Source organism: Phyllobates terribilis, unplaced genomic scaffold (genome assembly GCF_046119375.1).
Source record: "Phyllobates terribilis strain yellow unplaced genomic scaffold, ASM4611937v1 Scaffold_86__1_contigs__length_6382490, whole genome shotgun sequence".
Classification (NCBI taxonomy): domain Eukaryota; kingdom Metazoa; phylum Chordata; class Amphibia; order Anura; family Dendrobatidae; genus Phyllobates; species Phyllobates terribilis.
Genome location: NW_027362846.1, coordinates 3,704,804 through 3,722,097, shown reverse-complemented (window position 1 = coordinate 3,722,097; position 17,294 = coordinate 3,704,804). Strand labels below are relative to the sequence as shown.

Below are 17,294 nucleotides of genomic sequence, written 5' to 3'. Positions count from 1 at the left end.
ATCAATACAGAGGAGGACAATTTTATATTACAGGAGGATCTATGTAAACTAGAAGCTTGGGCTGATAAATGGCAAATGAGCTTTAATAGGGATAAATGTAAGGTAATGCACTTGGGCAGAGGAAATAAAATGTATAATTATATGCTTAATTGTAAAACACTGGGCAAAACTGTAACTGAAAAAGACCTGGGTGTATTGGTGGACGACAAGCTCACGTTTAGTGGCCAGTGTCAGGCAGCTGCTGCAAAGGCAAATAAAATAATGGGATGCATTAAAAGAAGCATAGATGCTCATGAGGAGAAGATAATTTTACCTCTATACAAGTCATTAGTGCGACCACACTTAGAATACTGTGTACAGTTCTGGTCTCCGGTGTATAAGAAAGACATAGCTGAACTAGAGCAGAGAAGAGCGACCAAGGTTATTAGGGGACTGGGGGGTCTGCAATACCAAGACAGGTTATTACACTTGGGGTTATTTACTGTGGAAAAAAGAAGGCTTAGGGGTGATCTTATTACTATATACAAGTATATGAGGGGACAGTACAAAGACCTTTCTACTGATCTTTTTACTCTGAGGCCTGAGACGGGGACAAGGGGGCATCTTCTACGACTGGAGGAAAGAAGGTTTAATCATAATCACAGACGGGGATTCTTTACTGTAAGAGCAGTGAGACTATGGAGCTCTCTGCCGCATGATGTTGCAATGAGTGATTCACTAATAACATTTAAGAAGGGCATGGATGCCTTTCTTGAAAAGTATAATATTACAGGTTATAAATACTAGATTCCTTGATAGGGCGTTGATCCAGGGAACTAGTCTGATTGTCGTATGGAGTCGGGAAGGAATTTTTTTCCCCAATGTGGAGCGTAGTGTTTGCCACATGGTTTTTTTTTGCCTTCCTCTGGATCAACATGTTAGGCTATGGGTTGAACTAGATGGACTTAGTCTTCCTTCAACCTTAAAAACTATGTTACTATGTTACAATTACCATCCGTTTGCATACATTTTGCACAAAACCATCCGGAAACATTGGCACATCCTACAATCTGCTTATCCCCACATCCCAGAGTTCCAATAATCATTTTTTCCGTGTTTCAATCGGGTACCCAATCTCAAGGATTCATGTCGACGAGGGCCCCAAACATACAGGGGTCAAACAACGTTTTTTACAAATTCCTAAGGGGAACCTTCCACTGCTTGCAGTGCCACCAATGCAACAACGTCCTACATGGGAACACCATTTACCATCCCCATACCGGTAAACAATACCCGGTCACAGGGTATTTTACCTGTTACACCAACTTCATAGTATACCTCATTAAATGCCCTTGTGGTCTGGCATACATTGGTGAGACGACACAACCACAAGCATAAGTCCACAATTAGATGTAAGAATCTACTACTACTCTTGCTACAACATTTCGTTACATTAGGCCATAACATATCTCAACTCAAGTTCCAGGTCATTGAACAGGTGCTTCCCCTACACGAGGAGGTGAACGTGTACGCCTACTGAAGTAAGGGAGGCCTTTTGGATCCATGAACATCAAACCCTTACCCCCAGGGGGCTCAATAGGGATTATGTTTTATTATCATTCCTGTGATAATTTTAGAGAGAACTGCATAAGTTGTACCACATTGTTCTCAGCCTTGAGTTTTTCACTGTTGGAGTGTACTTATATGTGTTTTGAGATACAGTATTTGCATGTCATTTAAGGGATTTTCTTTCATTATCATGGTATTTATTTTGCATTCTTTATGTTGCAGAACGGCTTCTCCTTATTTTAATCACTGATCATCATCCTCCACTACCCACAGGCTGATCCACTTACACATGTTCACCTCCTGTCACATTTCCAGGCTTATTATTTTTTTGTCCTGCACGACCTCCATCCCTCATCACATAGTGAAATGCAAACTCCCCTGTTCTGGAACGCACTCCACCCACTCAGAACACCGTTGCTGTTGCAACGCATGACACAGCCTCTGACATGCACATCCTGCACCGTGGAACGCACGTTCGCCCTCAGTTTCTCCAGCCACGCCTCCTCCTAAGCCTTCAGGCAATCGTTAGCGGCGCTCGACATGTCGTCATTTCCGGTGACGTCACTGCTATCCAGACACCGCCTCCTATCGCTTCAGTCCACTTCCAGGAACGTTACACTAGCGGTTCACCCTGACTGGTCTCCTGGGACATTAGGTCCTGCCCTCTGACCACATATACTAGGCTTTCTCCTCCCTTGACATGGCGACCTTAGGAACCAGCGGGGAATACCACATTCCACACCTGTCATACTTCCTGCTCTCACTACTGGGTATGTTTCTACATACAGTGGGTACGGAAAGTATTCAGACCCCTTTAAATTTTTCACTTTTTGTTTCATTGCAGCCATTTGGTAAATTCTAAAAAGTTCATTTTTTTCTCATTAAAGTACACTCTGCACCCCATCTTGACTGAAAAAAAACAAATGTAGAATTTTTTGCAAATTAAAAAAGAAAATCTGAAATACACGGTCATAAGTATTGAGACCCTTTGCTCAGACACTCATATTTAAGTCACATGCTGTCCATTTCCTTGTGATCCTGCTTGAGATGGTTCTACTCCTTCATTGGAGTCCAGCTGTATTTAATTAAACTGATAGGGCTTGATTTGGAAAGGCGCACACCTGTCTATATAAGACCTCAAAGCTCACAGTGCATGTCAGACCAAATGAGAATCATGAGCTCAAAGGAACTGCCCAAGGAGCTCAGAGACAGAATTGTGGCAAGGCACAGATCTGGCCAAGGTTATAAAAGAATTTCTGCATTACTCAAGGATTATGGAGGCCACTGTGCTCTTAGGAACCTTAAATGGAAGATGTTTGGGACCACCAGAAGTCTCCCTAGACCTGGCCGTCCAGCCAAACTGAGCAATCGTGGGAGAAGAGCCTTGGTGAGAGAGGTAAAGAAGAACCCCAAGATCACTGTGGCTGAGCTCCAGAGATGCAGTGGGGAGATGGGAGAAAGTGCCACAAAGTCAACTATCACTGCAGCCCTCCACCAGTCGGGCCATTATGGCAGAGTGGCCCGACGGAAGCCTCTCCTCAGTGCAAGACATATGAAAGCCCGCATAGAGTTTGCTCAAAACCTATGACTATGAGAAATAAGATTCTCTGGTCTGATGAGACAAAGATAGAATTTTTTGGTGATAATTCTAAGCGGTATGTGTGGAGAAAACCAGGCACTGCTCATCACCTGCCCAATACAATCCCAACAGTGCAATATGGTGGTGGCAGCATCTTGCTGTGGGGGTGTTTTTCAGCTGCAGGCACAGGACGACTGGTTGCAATTGAAGGAAACATGAATGCGGCCAAGTACAGACATATCCTGGATGAAAACCTCTTCCAGAGTGCTCTGCACCTCAGGTTTGGCCAAAGGTTCACCTTCCAACAAGACAATGACCCTAAGCACACAGCTAAAATAACAAAGGAGTGGCTTCAGAACAACTCTGTGACCATTCTTGACTGGCCCAGCCAGAGCCCTGACCTAAACCCAATTGAGCATCTATGGAGAAACCTGAAAATGGCTGTCCACCAACGTTCACCCTCCAACCTGACGGAACTGGAGAGGATCTGCAAGGAAGAATGGCAGAGGATCCCCAAATCCAGCTGTGAAAAACTTGTTGCATCATTCCCAAGAAGACTCATGGCTGTACTAGCTCAAAAGGGGGCATCTACTCAATACTGAGCAAAGGGTCTGAATACTTATGCCCGTGTGATATTTCAGTTTTTCTTTTTTAATAAATTTGCAAAAAATTTTACATTTCTGTTTTTTTTCAGTCAAGATGGGGTGCAGAGTGGACTTTAATGAGAAAAAATGAACTTTTTAGAATTTACCAAATGGCTGCAATGAAACAAAGAGTGAAAAATTTAAAGGGGTCTGAATACTTTCCGTACCCACTGTATATCTGCTGGTACCTATTGGATAATCATTATGAGGCTGGTGTTCTTATGGCTGTTTGTCTCCCTAGATCCTGTCTATCCACTGAGACACTGTGTACTTCCTGCTTTCACCTTTAACTATATTCCTAGCAGTCTGGTAGGTCACACTTATTATACAGCCATTATGTGCACTCTATTGCAATGTTTTTGATTTTCAGATAATTATGAATTTCAGAAATACCTTATGACAGTTTGTTTCTAGTACTTTTTATGCTTTTGTCTGATATATGTAGTTTTTACTTTTATTTCTTTATGCTGCAGCACACACTGATGAAGGTCTTGAGGACCAAAACAATTGTACCTGTGTTGGACTGCAATTAAATACTTTAAAATTATGCCTGTCAAGTTTCATTTGCTTTTTGAATGGCTTTGGACCCTACTTGCGCACCTATTCCACCAGTGTTGCGGTTTTCTACACTATTATCTGAGAAAAATCTGTGACTTCTCTGTATTTAGTGGTTACTACTCACCTGGGTAGTCATATGTAGGAATCTCCTCTTTACACTTCTCATCTCCCCTCACATATGTCTCTGTGGTATTAATATGGGTCAGATCTTCACCCTGAAACAAATATTGTAAAAGTCACTGTAGCGTCGGCGTCTTTGCCTCCTGCCGGGCAGAGACACCGATCCCCTCACAGCCGCTGTCCCGGCGTCTTCCGGCTCCCCTGCTGCATCTGCCCGGGGTGTGCGCAGCACGCGCAGTTCCCCGGACACTGTTCTTGCTGTCCTAAAGAGTCCCCAGCCAATGGCCCGGATGACTGCTCCTATATTACGCACCTCCTCGAAAATGAAGTTGCCGATGCAAGGTTGTTGTTTGCGTGCTAACACTCTCCTCAGCCCTCAGGTTCCAGTGCCCGCCAGCCTGTCTATCAGCTGTGCTCGCCTGCCTGTGTATCTGCTGTGCCCGTCTGTTTGTCTACCTGCATCACCTGCCTTTCTACAAGCCGTGCTCATCTGCTGTGCCTGTCGGCTTCGGCCATCAGTCCCATGGGAGTCGCCTAATCACACACAAGGTCGGTCCCAGAGTTGCACCTGGTTCACCTTCCCGGTCCCTCCTTGGTTCACGGAGTTGACTAAGCCGCCGTCTGGCCAGGGTTGGTCCAGGTAGGCACTTAGTTACGCCCCTCTGGTCCCTCTTTGTGTCACAGCACAGAGGTTCCACCACTCAGATCTGTAACAGTTTGCACAGGCCATGGAATCCGGTGTCTCCCAGGCTCCTTCGTTCTCAGACCTGTACCAAGAGGTGTCTCACCAGAGATCCCAACAGGATACTATCTTGTCCTATCTGCGGACAGTCAACTCCCACTTGGATGCGCTGTTCACCCAGACTGTGTCCGCCTCCAACCAAGCGGCACCCGCTCCGACGACACCTCAACCTAGTGCCGCTGTGGCATCCGGCTTAGGACCCCAGCTTTCTGCTCCTCCACGTTTCGGTGGTCACCCTGCCCTATGGCTTCATTAATCAGTGCACGCTGCACTTTGAACTCCTGGCACACCAGTTCACCTCCGACCGGGCCAGGGTGGCATTCATCATGTCTCATCTCACCGGAGAGGCGTTGGCGTGGCTTAACCCTCTGTAGGAGAGAGGGGATCCTCTGGTGTCCGACCTCCAGGCCTTCCTCGCGGCTTTCTGGAAGGTGTTCGATGAGCCTGGACGAAAATCTTCGACTGCCTCTTCTCTTCTCCGACTCCGCCAAGGGAGTCTCTCTGTGGGACAGTATGCCGCGCGTTTCCGCACCCTCGCATCTGAACTTGCCTGGAACAATGAGGCTCTGGTGTCCACCTTTTGGGAGGGCCTTTCCGGACGGATCAAGGATGATCTAGCCGGTCGTGACATACCTCCCTCTCTGGACGACCTGGTGTCATTAGCTACACGGATCGACATCCGTTTTCAGGAGCGTTCTAAAGAACAAGACCCGTGAGAGGAGGCCCCTGCGCATCGCACTGACCTTCCAAAGGCCAGTCTCACAACCAGCATCCCCTCCGGTGTCTTCTCCAGAGTCTATGCAAATAGACCAAGTTAACATGGTCAAGTCTGAGCAGGAGATCAGCCGTGCCGAGGGGAGTTGCTTCTACTGTGGCAGTATAGAGCATCCAATCTGCACCTGTCCGGTGAGACCGGGAAACTCCAGTGTCTAGGACCGCTTGGAGAGGTCGTCCTAGGCCAAAGTTCTTCCTCTCCACCTTTGACTCTGTCCGTTTCAGTTACCAGTGATGAGACCCGCTTCTTCGAGACTGCCTATCTGGATTCCGGAGCCGCTGGGAACCTTATTCAACAGGCCGTTGTGGAGCGATATCAGATTTCTACCATACGTCTGGCTGATCCTTTAGCGGTTTCCTCTGTGGATGGAAAGCTTTTCTCTGAGACCATCTTGTTTGTCACTGAGCCTGTAACTCTTCAGGTGGGAATGCTACATTCGGAGAGGGTCTCCTTTTACATGCTGTCCGGTCTCTCTTATCCCCTCTTGCTTGGCCTGCCTTGGTTACAGAGACATGAGGCCGTCCTGAATTGGAGCTCGAGTGAGGTGCTCCATTGGGGTCAGGAATGTCATAAGTCCTGTCTGGTTCCGATTCGTCCTGTTTGACCTCCGTCTACTCAAGCTAACCTACCTGGTCTGCCGGCACCCTACTGGTCATAAGCAGACATCTTTGATAAAAAGGAGGCAGAGACACTACCACCTCATAGGCCGTATGATTGCCCCATCGACCTAATACCTGGTGCTTCACCTCCCCGCGGGCGAATCTACCCCTTGTCGCTGGCCGAGACCCGTGCTATGTCTGAATACATAGAAGAGAATATTGCTAGGGGATTTATCCAGAAATCCACCTCTCCGGCTGGAGCAGGATTCTTCTTCGTCAAAAAGAAAGATGGCTCTCTTCGTCCATGTATGGACTATAGGGGCCTAAACAAGATTACCATCAAAAATAAGTACCCCATGCCTCTCATCTCGGAGCTGTTTGACCGTCTAAAAGGTGCAAAGATCTTCACTTAGCTCGATCTTCGTGGGGCGTACAATCTGGTCCAGATTCGCCAGGTAGACGAGTGGAAGACGGCATTCAACACTTGGGATGGTCACTACGAGTACCGCGTGATGCCCTTCGGTCTCTAATGCTCCAGCCGTCTTCCAAAAGTTAGTGAATGACATCTTCCGAGATCTCCTGTATTCCCGCATGGTGGTGTGCCTGAACGATATCTTGGTGTTCTCCCCTGACCTCCCTCTCACCGGAAGGATGTTCGTCAGGTACTGCTGAGGCTCCGGAAGAATCGTCTGTATGCTAAGTACGAGAAATGCCTCTTTGACCAGACCTCCCTACCATTTTTGGGGAATATCATCTCTGAGACCGAACTGCGGATGGATCCCGAGAAGGTGTCTGCTGTCTTAAAGGGGCCCCGACCTGAGGGGTTTAAGGATATTCAGTGGTTTCTGGGATTCGCTAACTATTACCGCCTCTTCATTCCTTATTTCTCCTCCCGGACTGCTCCCATCTCTGCTCTCACCCGTAAAGGAGCAAATCCCAGGGAATGGACTTCCGAGGCGGAAAGTGCCTTTGTTTCTCTTAATCAAGCCTTCTCCTCCGCTCCTGTGCTACATCGTCCAGATTGCAATAAACAGTTCTTCCTGGAGGTTGACGCCACTTCCTCCGGGGCCGGAGCAGTGCTCACCCAGAAATCCTCGTCCGGGCGAATGGTGACCTGTGGCTTCTTCTCCAAACTCTTTTCTTCGTCCGAGCTCAATTACTCCATAGGAAATCGAGAACTGATGGCCATCAAATTAGCGCTGGAGGAGTGGCGCTACTTGCACTCGGTGGTCATCTACATTCACCATAAAAACCTCGCTTACTTGCAGACCGCCCAAAGATTAAATCCGGGCCGGGCCAGATGGTCTTTGCTCGTTTCAGCTTCACTCTCCATTTCCGCCCGGCAGACAAGAATATTAAAGCTGAAGCTCTATTCTGCTCTTTTCTGTCTACCGATCGAGAGGAGGAGCCTCTACACATTATTGACCCCTCCAGTATAATGACTGTTGCTCCGTTTGACCTGTCTCATCTAGCTCCTGGTAAGACCTTTGTAGCGGCTCAGGATCGGAAGAGGGTCTTACTCTGGGGTCATTCGGCCAAACTGGCTGGTCATGCCGGCCAGAGGAAGACGCTTCTGCTCATTGCCAGACATTATTGGTGGCCCACCCTGCACAAGGATGTTGCGGATTTTGTCGTGGCCTGTTCCTCCTGTGCCTGTAACAAGATACCCAGGCACCTCCCAGCTGGTCGTCTTCTTCCTCTACCCGTGCCTTCTGCTCCTTGGCAACACATTGCTATGGACTTCATGACTGATCTTCCGGTATCTGTCGTTTCTACCGTCATATGGGTGGTCGCTGACCGGTTCTCCAAGATGGCTCACTTCATTCCTTTGCCTGGTCTTCCGTCCGCATCGGTGCTGGCTAAGGACTTCATCCGTCACATCTTTCGTCTCCAAGGCTTACCCCTCCACATGGTCTCAGACAGAGGAGTTCAGTTCACTTCTCGCTTCTGGAGAGCCACGTGCAAGCTGCTGGATGTCTCTTTGGACTTTTCTTCAGCCTATCATCCTCAGTCCAATGGAACGTATTAATCAGATCCTTACCAGTTTTCTTCGGCACTTTGTCAACGCTCATCATAGCGATTGGGTAGAACTTCTGCCTTGGGCCGAGTTTTCTTATAACAATCATGTGAGCGAGTCCGCTGCTAAGTCTCCGTTTTTTGTGGTTTACGGTTGACACCCCCGAATTCCGTTTCCCATCTCTTCTTCAGTGGACAATCCTGCCGCGGAATCTCTCGTCAGTGAATTTGAGACACTTGATCCGCGCTTCTTCAGTCCTCCGAACGGATGAAGAAGCATGCTGATAAGAGACGTCTGGATCCACCTCTATTTCATCCGGGAGACAAGGTCTGGCTTTCCTCCAAATATGTCCATCTCAAGATACCATCATACAAGTTGGGCCTGGGTTTCATCGGTTCTTTCTAGATCCTGAACCAAATAAATCCAGTGGCGTACAAGCTGAAACTCCCTGCCTCCTTAAGGATTCCCAATTCCTTTCATGTGTCTCTCCACAAGCCTATTGTCCTTAATCCTTTCTCTGACGATCCAGGTACCACTCCAGCTCCAGTCTCCACTGAGGACGTCTTTGAGGTAGAGAATATTTTGGCCATCAAGAGGGTAAGAGGAAAGACTTTCTTGTGGATTGGAAGGGGTTTGGTCCTGAGGAGAGGTCTTGGGAGCCCAGGGAGAACATTCATGCTCCTTGTCTTCTAGAAAAAATTCTTGCGAGCCTAAAGAAGATGTGGCGTAGAGGAGGGGGTACTGTAGCGTCGGCGTCTCTGCCTCCTGCCAGGCAGAGACGCCGATCCCCTCACCACCGCGGTCCCGGTCAGGCGTCTTCCGGCTCCCCTGCTGCATCTGCATGGGGTGTGTGCACCACACGCAGTTCTCCATGCACTGTTCTTTGGGCGCACGCGCGTGAGCTCCTTCCCTCTTAAAGGGGCCGCGCGATCAGTCCTAAAAAGAGTCCCCGGCCAATGGCCGGAGGACTGCTCCTATATTAGGCACCTCCAAAATTGAGGTGCCTGTGCAAGGTTATTGTTTGTGTGCTAACACTCTCCTCAGCCCTCAGGTTCCAGTGCCCGCCTGCCTATCAGCCTTGCCCACCTGCTTGTCTACCCGCATCACCTGCCTGTCTACCAGCCGTGCTCATCTGCTGTGCCTGTCGGCTTCGGCCATCAGTCCCGTGGGAGTCGCCTGCTCTCGCACAAGGTCGGTCCCAGAGTGGCACCTGGTTCACCTTCCCGGTCCCTCCTTGGTTCACGGAGTCGACTAAGCCGCCGTGTGGCCAGGGTCAGTCAGGGTAGGCACTTAGTTACGCCGCTCTGGTCCCTCCTTGTATCACAGCACAGAGGTTTCACACCCGGATCCGTAACAGTCACAGACAGATGGAGAATTCACATCTATGATCAGCTCTAATCCTGCCATCTCCACCATTCTCATTACACAAGTATAAAACATATAATACTGGTGGATAAAACAAGACTGAGCACAAGACCTTCACAGCCGTCTACACATCATAGGGGAGATCTCATGATACATTCTCTCCATCTACCTGATGATCCTGAGGAACATCGGGATCTTCAGGTTTACAGTCCTGTGGAAGAAGAGGATGAGGACATCTCTCTGGTGTTGTCCTCTCACTAGATAGATCTGAAGGAAAACACATACAGGGACTGAATTCATTCTTTACATACAGATAATAGGCCATGTGTATTTAGTTCTGTCTTATTACCTGTTGATGTGAGGGGCTGGGGAACCTCCATCTTGATGTCCCTGTACAGATATTGGTGTCCTTCTAAATACTCCCACTCCTCCATGGAGAAATAGACAGCGACATCCTGACATCTTATAGAAGCCTGACACATACAATGATACCGTTACCCCCCCGATCCCTTCACAGCGTTACTGTATAAAGTCCCAGCATTCCCAGCAGTGTCACCTCTCCAGTCAGCAGCTCAATCATCTTGTAGGTGAGTTCTAGGATCTTCTGGTCATTGATGTCCTCATGCATCAGGGGGTGAGGTGGAGGCCCCGTGATTGGGCTCAGGGGTCTTCCCCATCCCTCAGACACAGGATCCTGACAGTGCTCATTAGAGGTCTTCTTCACTACTGTGTAATCCTGGTTATGGAGAGACATTAATAAATACCACTACAGACATTTCCAGAGTCCTCACCTCTCCAGTTCTGTCCATCTCTTATTCCCATAGATAAGAATGATGTAATGTGACGTCATCAGAATCTCTCACCTCTCCAGTAAGACGAAAGAGGATCTCCAGGGTGAGGTGTAATATCCTCTCCGCCATCTTGTCCCTGTCCATATCCATGCTTAATGGATGAAGCAGAAACATTTTCTTATTTAGAGGATCCGATATTGTAGAGACCTGAATGAGAAGATGAGCCGATGTAAATTCATAAAAATCCTGTGTAATAATACAATCACTGGAGATAATAAGGGAAATATATGAGATTTACTATTTTGTTTTCTTCTTTACATCTAGTAATAAAACCTATATATTTTAGGCCACAGACAACAAGCAGTTTCTTCCTTGGAGTCGGCAGCTGAACACGTTTCTCATAGACTCATCTTCCATAACGCTAATTCTCGTCTCATTTACGGACACTGGAATCAGCATTAGCAATACTGCAGGAGATATTCATTACACGTCACATGACAAATAACTACTTCATGATGAGGATGACATTTTGATCTTCAACTACAGCTCTAGAAACATATTTGGCCAGAGTCCTGTCACCCACTAGATCACCACCGGCCGTCTATATGATTCCGGACTGTAATCTTCTATCACGTTAGATCTCAGGTCTGATTCACACACAGAAATTTGAGACATTTATAAAAGCTTGTTTGTAAGAACACCAACACAAGAGATATTTGATGCCAAATTCTCCATATACAATGTATTTTTTCTCTCTGGATATGATAGAATTTTTTTAGCATTTTCATGTAGGTTTCCATATATTACATGAAAAATACCCCAAAAAAATACAATTGGGGATGGAGGTACTGGGGGAACATTATACAGAGTGTGGGGGGATGGCGGTACTAGGGGAACAGTATACTGTGTGTGGGGGCCATGAAAGGGGCACTGTACTATGAGAGCAATACAGGATTCCTTCACAAAAACACCCTAAATATAACATTTTTTAAAACCACCCCACAATTTGTGAATCTTCAGGGTAAATCGCTATATAACCATTTGATTAGAGCTGATACTATTAAGCTAAAGTGTCTAAACAGACTTTCTTTCCATAAAGGGGCACTTTTCCGTGTTTGTCGTTCCAGAACTGTGTGAGGATTATTAGAGGTGATAGTTTTCCCACCAATTAGAAGGGACAACCGTGGAAATTGGTGTTTTTTTTACCAGCTACAGTTCTGATGTGATTTACTCGGTAAAGTGCCCTTGTGGTAAAGTGGACAATGATCAGTTACAAACAGACTGAAGGAACATCGTCCTCTATTCGGCTCTATGAATCTAGGATGAAATCCACTGCGGCTGCTGCAAGAAAAAGAATGAAGAAGAGCAGACATTTGGGGAGACCACCGTGGCCAGACATTTCTCGGAGATGGTGATAAAAGTTCTGATCTCCGATGGTCGGTGTTAGAAGAGACGACCGCATCGGATTCACAATCACAACGCTGTAAACTTCTACAGAGACGTGTTCTGGATTTACTCCCTGGAATCACTTTCTCTCAAAGGGTTAAATGACGCCTGTAACTTCAACGTCTTTCTATGAAGCTTCTTCTCTGAACTTTATTCCTCTGTTGTCTGTCGGGGAGTTGTTTTCTAAAAAATATATTTGTGTGGTTTTTTTCTTTTAGTTTACTGGGTTAGTAATGGGGGTGTCTGATAGACGTTTCTCCAATATTAACTCTTGGGATTGATAACAGCTGAGAATACACAACTGACGTAAAGCCAAAAAATATTACCCCGGTTGCCAACATACCAGGGCAATTGGGAAGAGGCAGGCAAAGTGCCAAAATTTGTCGCATCTAATGTGATTTGCAAATTCTGAGGCTGCTGCGGACTGGTATTTTTTGGCTGGAAGGGGCCAATATCCATGGACCTTCCCAGCAGGATAATATCAGCCCCCAGCTGTCTGCTTTACCTTAGCCAGTTATCAAAAATAGGGGGGGGGGACTCCACATCATTTTTTTAAATTCATTATTTATTTAATAGGTTTAAAAAAGGTGAAATACATCCTTTACTGCCAGATGGAAGGAACTAAAGGGTGCAACTTTATAATATTTAGGGGGAGGGAGAGGACATTAATCTAAGCACTCAGTCCTATAACAACTCTCCTTGAACTACCGTACTTTCTGAGGACAGTGGGCCGAGCATCGCATCGCAGGGTCTTCTGTAAGACCCAAGAACTAGTGATCAGCGAATGGTCTTTGGATAAGGGGTTAACCGAGCACGCTCGAGTATAACTGAGTATCATCAGAGTGCTCGCATATCATGTTCGAGTCCCTGTGCCTGCATGATATGCGGCTGTTAGACAGCCTCAACACATGCAGGGATTGCCTGTTTGTTAGGGAATCCTCAAGTGTTGAAGCTGTTTAACAGCCGCAAATCATGCAGGCACAGGGACTCGAACATGATATACGAGAGCTCCGATGATACTCAGTTATGCTCCAGCGTGCTCGGTTAACCCCTTATCGGAGCACGTTCCCTCATCACTACCGATAACAAGATGCGGCCGGACAATCGCAGTAATGCCAGTAGAAAACATGGCTACAGCACTACAGTGTATGGCAGACAATGCCCAAATGTATACTGGCCGTATAACAGATACAAGACATACGGGGGGCGGACTACAACTCCCCCGATACTCGATCCAGTAATGGAGAGAAATCACCAGTATCTACATTACTGTGCTGGAGCTAGGAGAGGAATAATGGCGCTGGGCTTCGGTCCTTCATCCTGCAGTCGTCTGAATGGATCTAATGTGGACGGGAACCAGCAAAGCCGCATTCTGCCCACAGCTGTTACCTCACTGTTCACACCACACAGAGACCCCAAAAGAGTCTCCGTGCTGAAGGGGTTAATGCCCCCTGCGCCCAGTAATGGGGGATCTCCACATACCTCCACCTGCAGAGCCGCCACCACATATATGGCTGCTCTGTGCGCACAGGAGCTGTGATGAGGTCACAGGAGGGGAGGAGTCAGGGGTCACATGATCAGGGGCCTCAGTGGATGCAGGACTCTGCTGTGCTGGTTGTCATGGTGCTGGATGAGCTGAAGTTTATGTGTGGGGTCAGGAGGGGTTTACAGTGTGGATGTAGCAGAGCCGCGTGTGTACGAGGTGTACGGAGCAGAGCCACGTGTGTACGAGGTGTACGGAGCAGAGCCGTGTGTGTACGAGGTGTACGGAGCGGAGCCGCTCATGTACGAGGTGTACGGAGCGGAGCCGTGTGTGTACGAGGTGTACGGAGCGGAGCCGCTCATGTACGAGGTGTACGGAGCGGAGCCGCGTGTGTACGAGGTGTACGGAGCGGAGCCGCGTGTATACGAGGTGTACGGAGCGGAGCCGCGTGTGTACGAGGTGTACGGAGCGGAGCCGCGTGTGTACGAGGTGTACGGAGCGGAGCCGCGTGTGTGCGAGGTGTACGGAGCGGAGCCGCGTGTGTACGAGGTGTACGGAGCGGAGCCGCGTGTGTGCGAGGTGTACGGAGCGGAGCCGCGCGTGTACGAGGCGTACGGAGCGGAGCCGCACGTGTACGAGGCGTACGGAGCGGAGCCGCGCGTGTACGAGGCGTACGGAGCGGAGCCGCGCGTGTACGAGGCGTACGGAGCGGAGCCGCGTGTGTACGAGGTGTATGGAGCGGAGCCGTGTGTGTACAGAGCCATGTGTGTACGAGGTGTGCAGAGCCGCGTGTGTATGAGGTGTACGGAGCGGAGCCGTGTGTGTATGAGGTGTACACATAGTTTTTTAAGGTTGAAGGAAGACTAAGTCCATCTAGTTCACCCCATAGCCTAACATGTTGATCCAGAGGAAGGCAAAAAAAAACCATGGGGGCAACACTAAGCTCCACATTGGGGGAAAAAATTCCTTCCCGACTCCATACGACAATCAGACTAGTTCCCTGGATCAATGCCCTATCAAGGAATCTAGTATATATAACCTGTAATATTATACTTTTCAAGAAAGGCATCCATGCCCTTCTTAAATTTTAACAGTGAATCACTCATTACAACATCATGCGGCAGAGAGCTCCATAGTCTCACTGCTCTTACAGTAAAGAATCCCCGTCTGTGATTATGATTAAACCTTCTTTCCTCCAGACGTAGAAGATGCCCCCTTGTCCCTGTCTCTGGCCTCAGAGTAAAAAGATCAGTAGAAAGGTGTTTGTACTGTCCCCTCATATACTTGTACATAGTAATAAGATCACCCCTAAGCCTTCTTTTTTCCACAGTAAATAACCCCAAGTGTAATAACCTGTCTTGGTATTGCAGACCCCCCAGTCCTCTAATAAGCTTGGTCGCTCTTCTCTGCACCCTCTCTAGTTCAGCTATGTCTTTCTTATACACCGGAGACCAGAACTGTACACAGTATTCTAAGTGTGGTCGCACTAATGACTTGTATAGAGGTAAAACTATGTTCTCCTCATGAGCATCTATGCCTCTTTTAATGCATCCCTTTATTTTATTTGCCTTTGCAGCAAATAGAGCCATGTGTGTACAAGGTGTACGGAGCCGGGTATGTACGCTGTATACAGCTGTATACTCCCAGGTTCGGACGGAGACACCGCGGCTCTTTATCAGACTGTAGAAGAACTGACACTGGACATTCGGTAAAACTGTGCTCGGACGTCTCTTCTCGCACAGATATTGATAACAAGATGGAGTCAGACGAACCCTCCTACAAAACCTGATAACAAAGTCATTACTACAGGACTGGATGAGAAAGGGATTTATTCTACAAGAAACGCTGGGGCCACAAATGAGAGAATCCGGGCCCCGTGGCTGGATACTCCGGACCCCCGGCGTGTTAGGACCAGACGGGGTCTTTGTCCCTGGAGCTTCTCTGCTCGGTATAATGAGACTCTGATCTTGTTCTTATAAAGAGGGTTGGAGTAGAATAGAAGCTGCCTGAATATGAGGACCTTGTCTGATCTCTATGTCCTTGTGTACAGAGCTATGGAGATAGCGCTATTCTCTGTATAATAGATGTGATGTCGCTGGAGCCCTAATATTTCTGTACAGGGTCTCTGTAGTACAGTGTCCATTTTAGGATATGATCAGACATCAAAATCAAACATCAGAATGATGTCAGTTTTAGGCTAAATACTCTGTCTGACAAGTGATCCTGACAAGTGATTCTGAAAAGTGATTTTGACAAGTGACTTTTACAACTGTAATAATAGTGAAACTCATTGGGACTTATGCACAGACTGCAAGCAAGCCAAATTCAAATGATGTTTGATTTTGATGTGTGAGTCTGATGTGTGACTTTCTTCAAACTTCAGAATGAGAATCACAATGACTTTTAGTGACCCTGAGTATTTTCATGGTGAATCTCATAAGACAAGAAAAGCTGCCAGTTCCTGTCACTTTCCTGGATAGCTCAATGGTAAGGCATCAGCCTCTGAAACTAAAGTGTCGTTGTTCAAATCCCATTAGGAATATTATTATTTTTAAATTATTCCTGTTTAGCACACAAACTACAGGGGTGTTTTACTTTTAATATCTGACATTTTGATTGTCATCCTGACGTGCTAAGAGTTTCAGACATGCTGTATATTTGCATGGTAAATTACAATCCAAACTAAATTGGGAGGCACTAATTTACTACATATCTGTTTCCAAGTGACTGTACATTTACATAATTTCTTAAAGGGGTCTAATGATAACATTTCTTTATTGTCAATTTTTCTTTCCATCCACCCGAGAACTGGCTGCAAACTCCCAATTTACTTTTGCTATGTAATTATTATAATTATATATCACTACCTAAATAATCAAATAATGAACCTACAGTTTAATGGTAAGGCATATGTGTCACATAGTTTTGGTTTGAAAGGATAATAGTAATAGTAATAATAACTAGAGATGAACGTTGTTCTACTCGAACTGTTCGCCAATCTCAAATTCGAGCTGTTTTGGGCGGTGTTCGAGCCGTTCGGCGAACACGAACAATTTGAGAAAAATTCGGCTGTTCGAGGTTATGTTCGATAACTGTTCGTGCACCAAAATCATAACTGGATTTTTTCTCAGTAATGATGAAAATTAATGTTAATACGCAGTTTGAGTGTACAGCGGGGTGGGGGGAGGGGCAGGGGATGGATCTCTGCAGGAACAATGAAGATCTCCATTATTTTTTTTCTCTTTCCCGCATTTACAGTGGGGAGGTGCAATCTGTCAGCCTATCAGCAGCGCACACACGGAGCGAAGTGCTTTTTTTCACACAAGCAAGGGCATGTGTCATTGGCAGTGTATGTCACATGTCCTTGCCCTATAAGACCAAGCCATTTTCCCCGTCGCCACCATTTTCTCACTGCTGCAGCTGCGTGTTAGACGGCACCGCTATTGCTGTGTGCGCTATACCTTGTTAATTTCAAGCCAATTTTCGCACAAATCTACAGATAGCTTGGGAGTAGGGAATAGTTGTGATTGCAGTCCTTTTAAGGACTAGGTTACAGCATTTCCTACGACTTTTATCAGGCAGGTCTGTGCTCTTAAATAGATATGTGGCACCCCAGGGGTCTGGTCT

General features: G+C 47.1%; 1 protein-coding gene across 1 annotated transcript in view; it reads right to left on the bottom strand.

The window, feature by feature from the left end:
• The window catches only part of LOC141197758 (uncharacterized), a 48,073-nt gene extending 34,351 nt beyond the window's left edge, over window positions 1–13,722 (bottom strand). Inside the window, exons 1-6 of the mRNA XM_073662847.1 lie at window positions 13,667–13,722; window positions 10,811–10,945; window positions 10,504–10,683; window positions 10,297–10,420; window positions 10,117–10,214; window positions 4,454–4,544 (exon numbers count right to left, since the gene is read on the bottom strand). Of these exons, the coding sequence (XP_073518948.1) occupies window positions 4,454–4,544; window positions 10,117–10,214; window positions 10,297–10,420; window positions 10,504–10,683; window positions 10,811–10,912 (595 nt within the window). The 5' untranslated portion in view covers window positions 10,913–10,945; window positions 13,667–13,722. The remainder of the gene's footprint in view (window positions 1–4,453; window positions 4,545–10,116; window positions 10,215–10,296; window positions 10,421–10,503; window positions 10,684–10,810; window positions 10,946–13,666) is intronic.
• Between the last annotated feature and the right edge of the window lie 3,572 nt (window positions 13,723–17,294).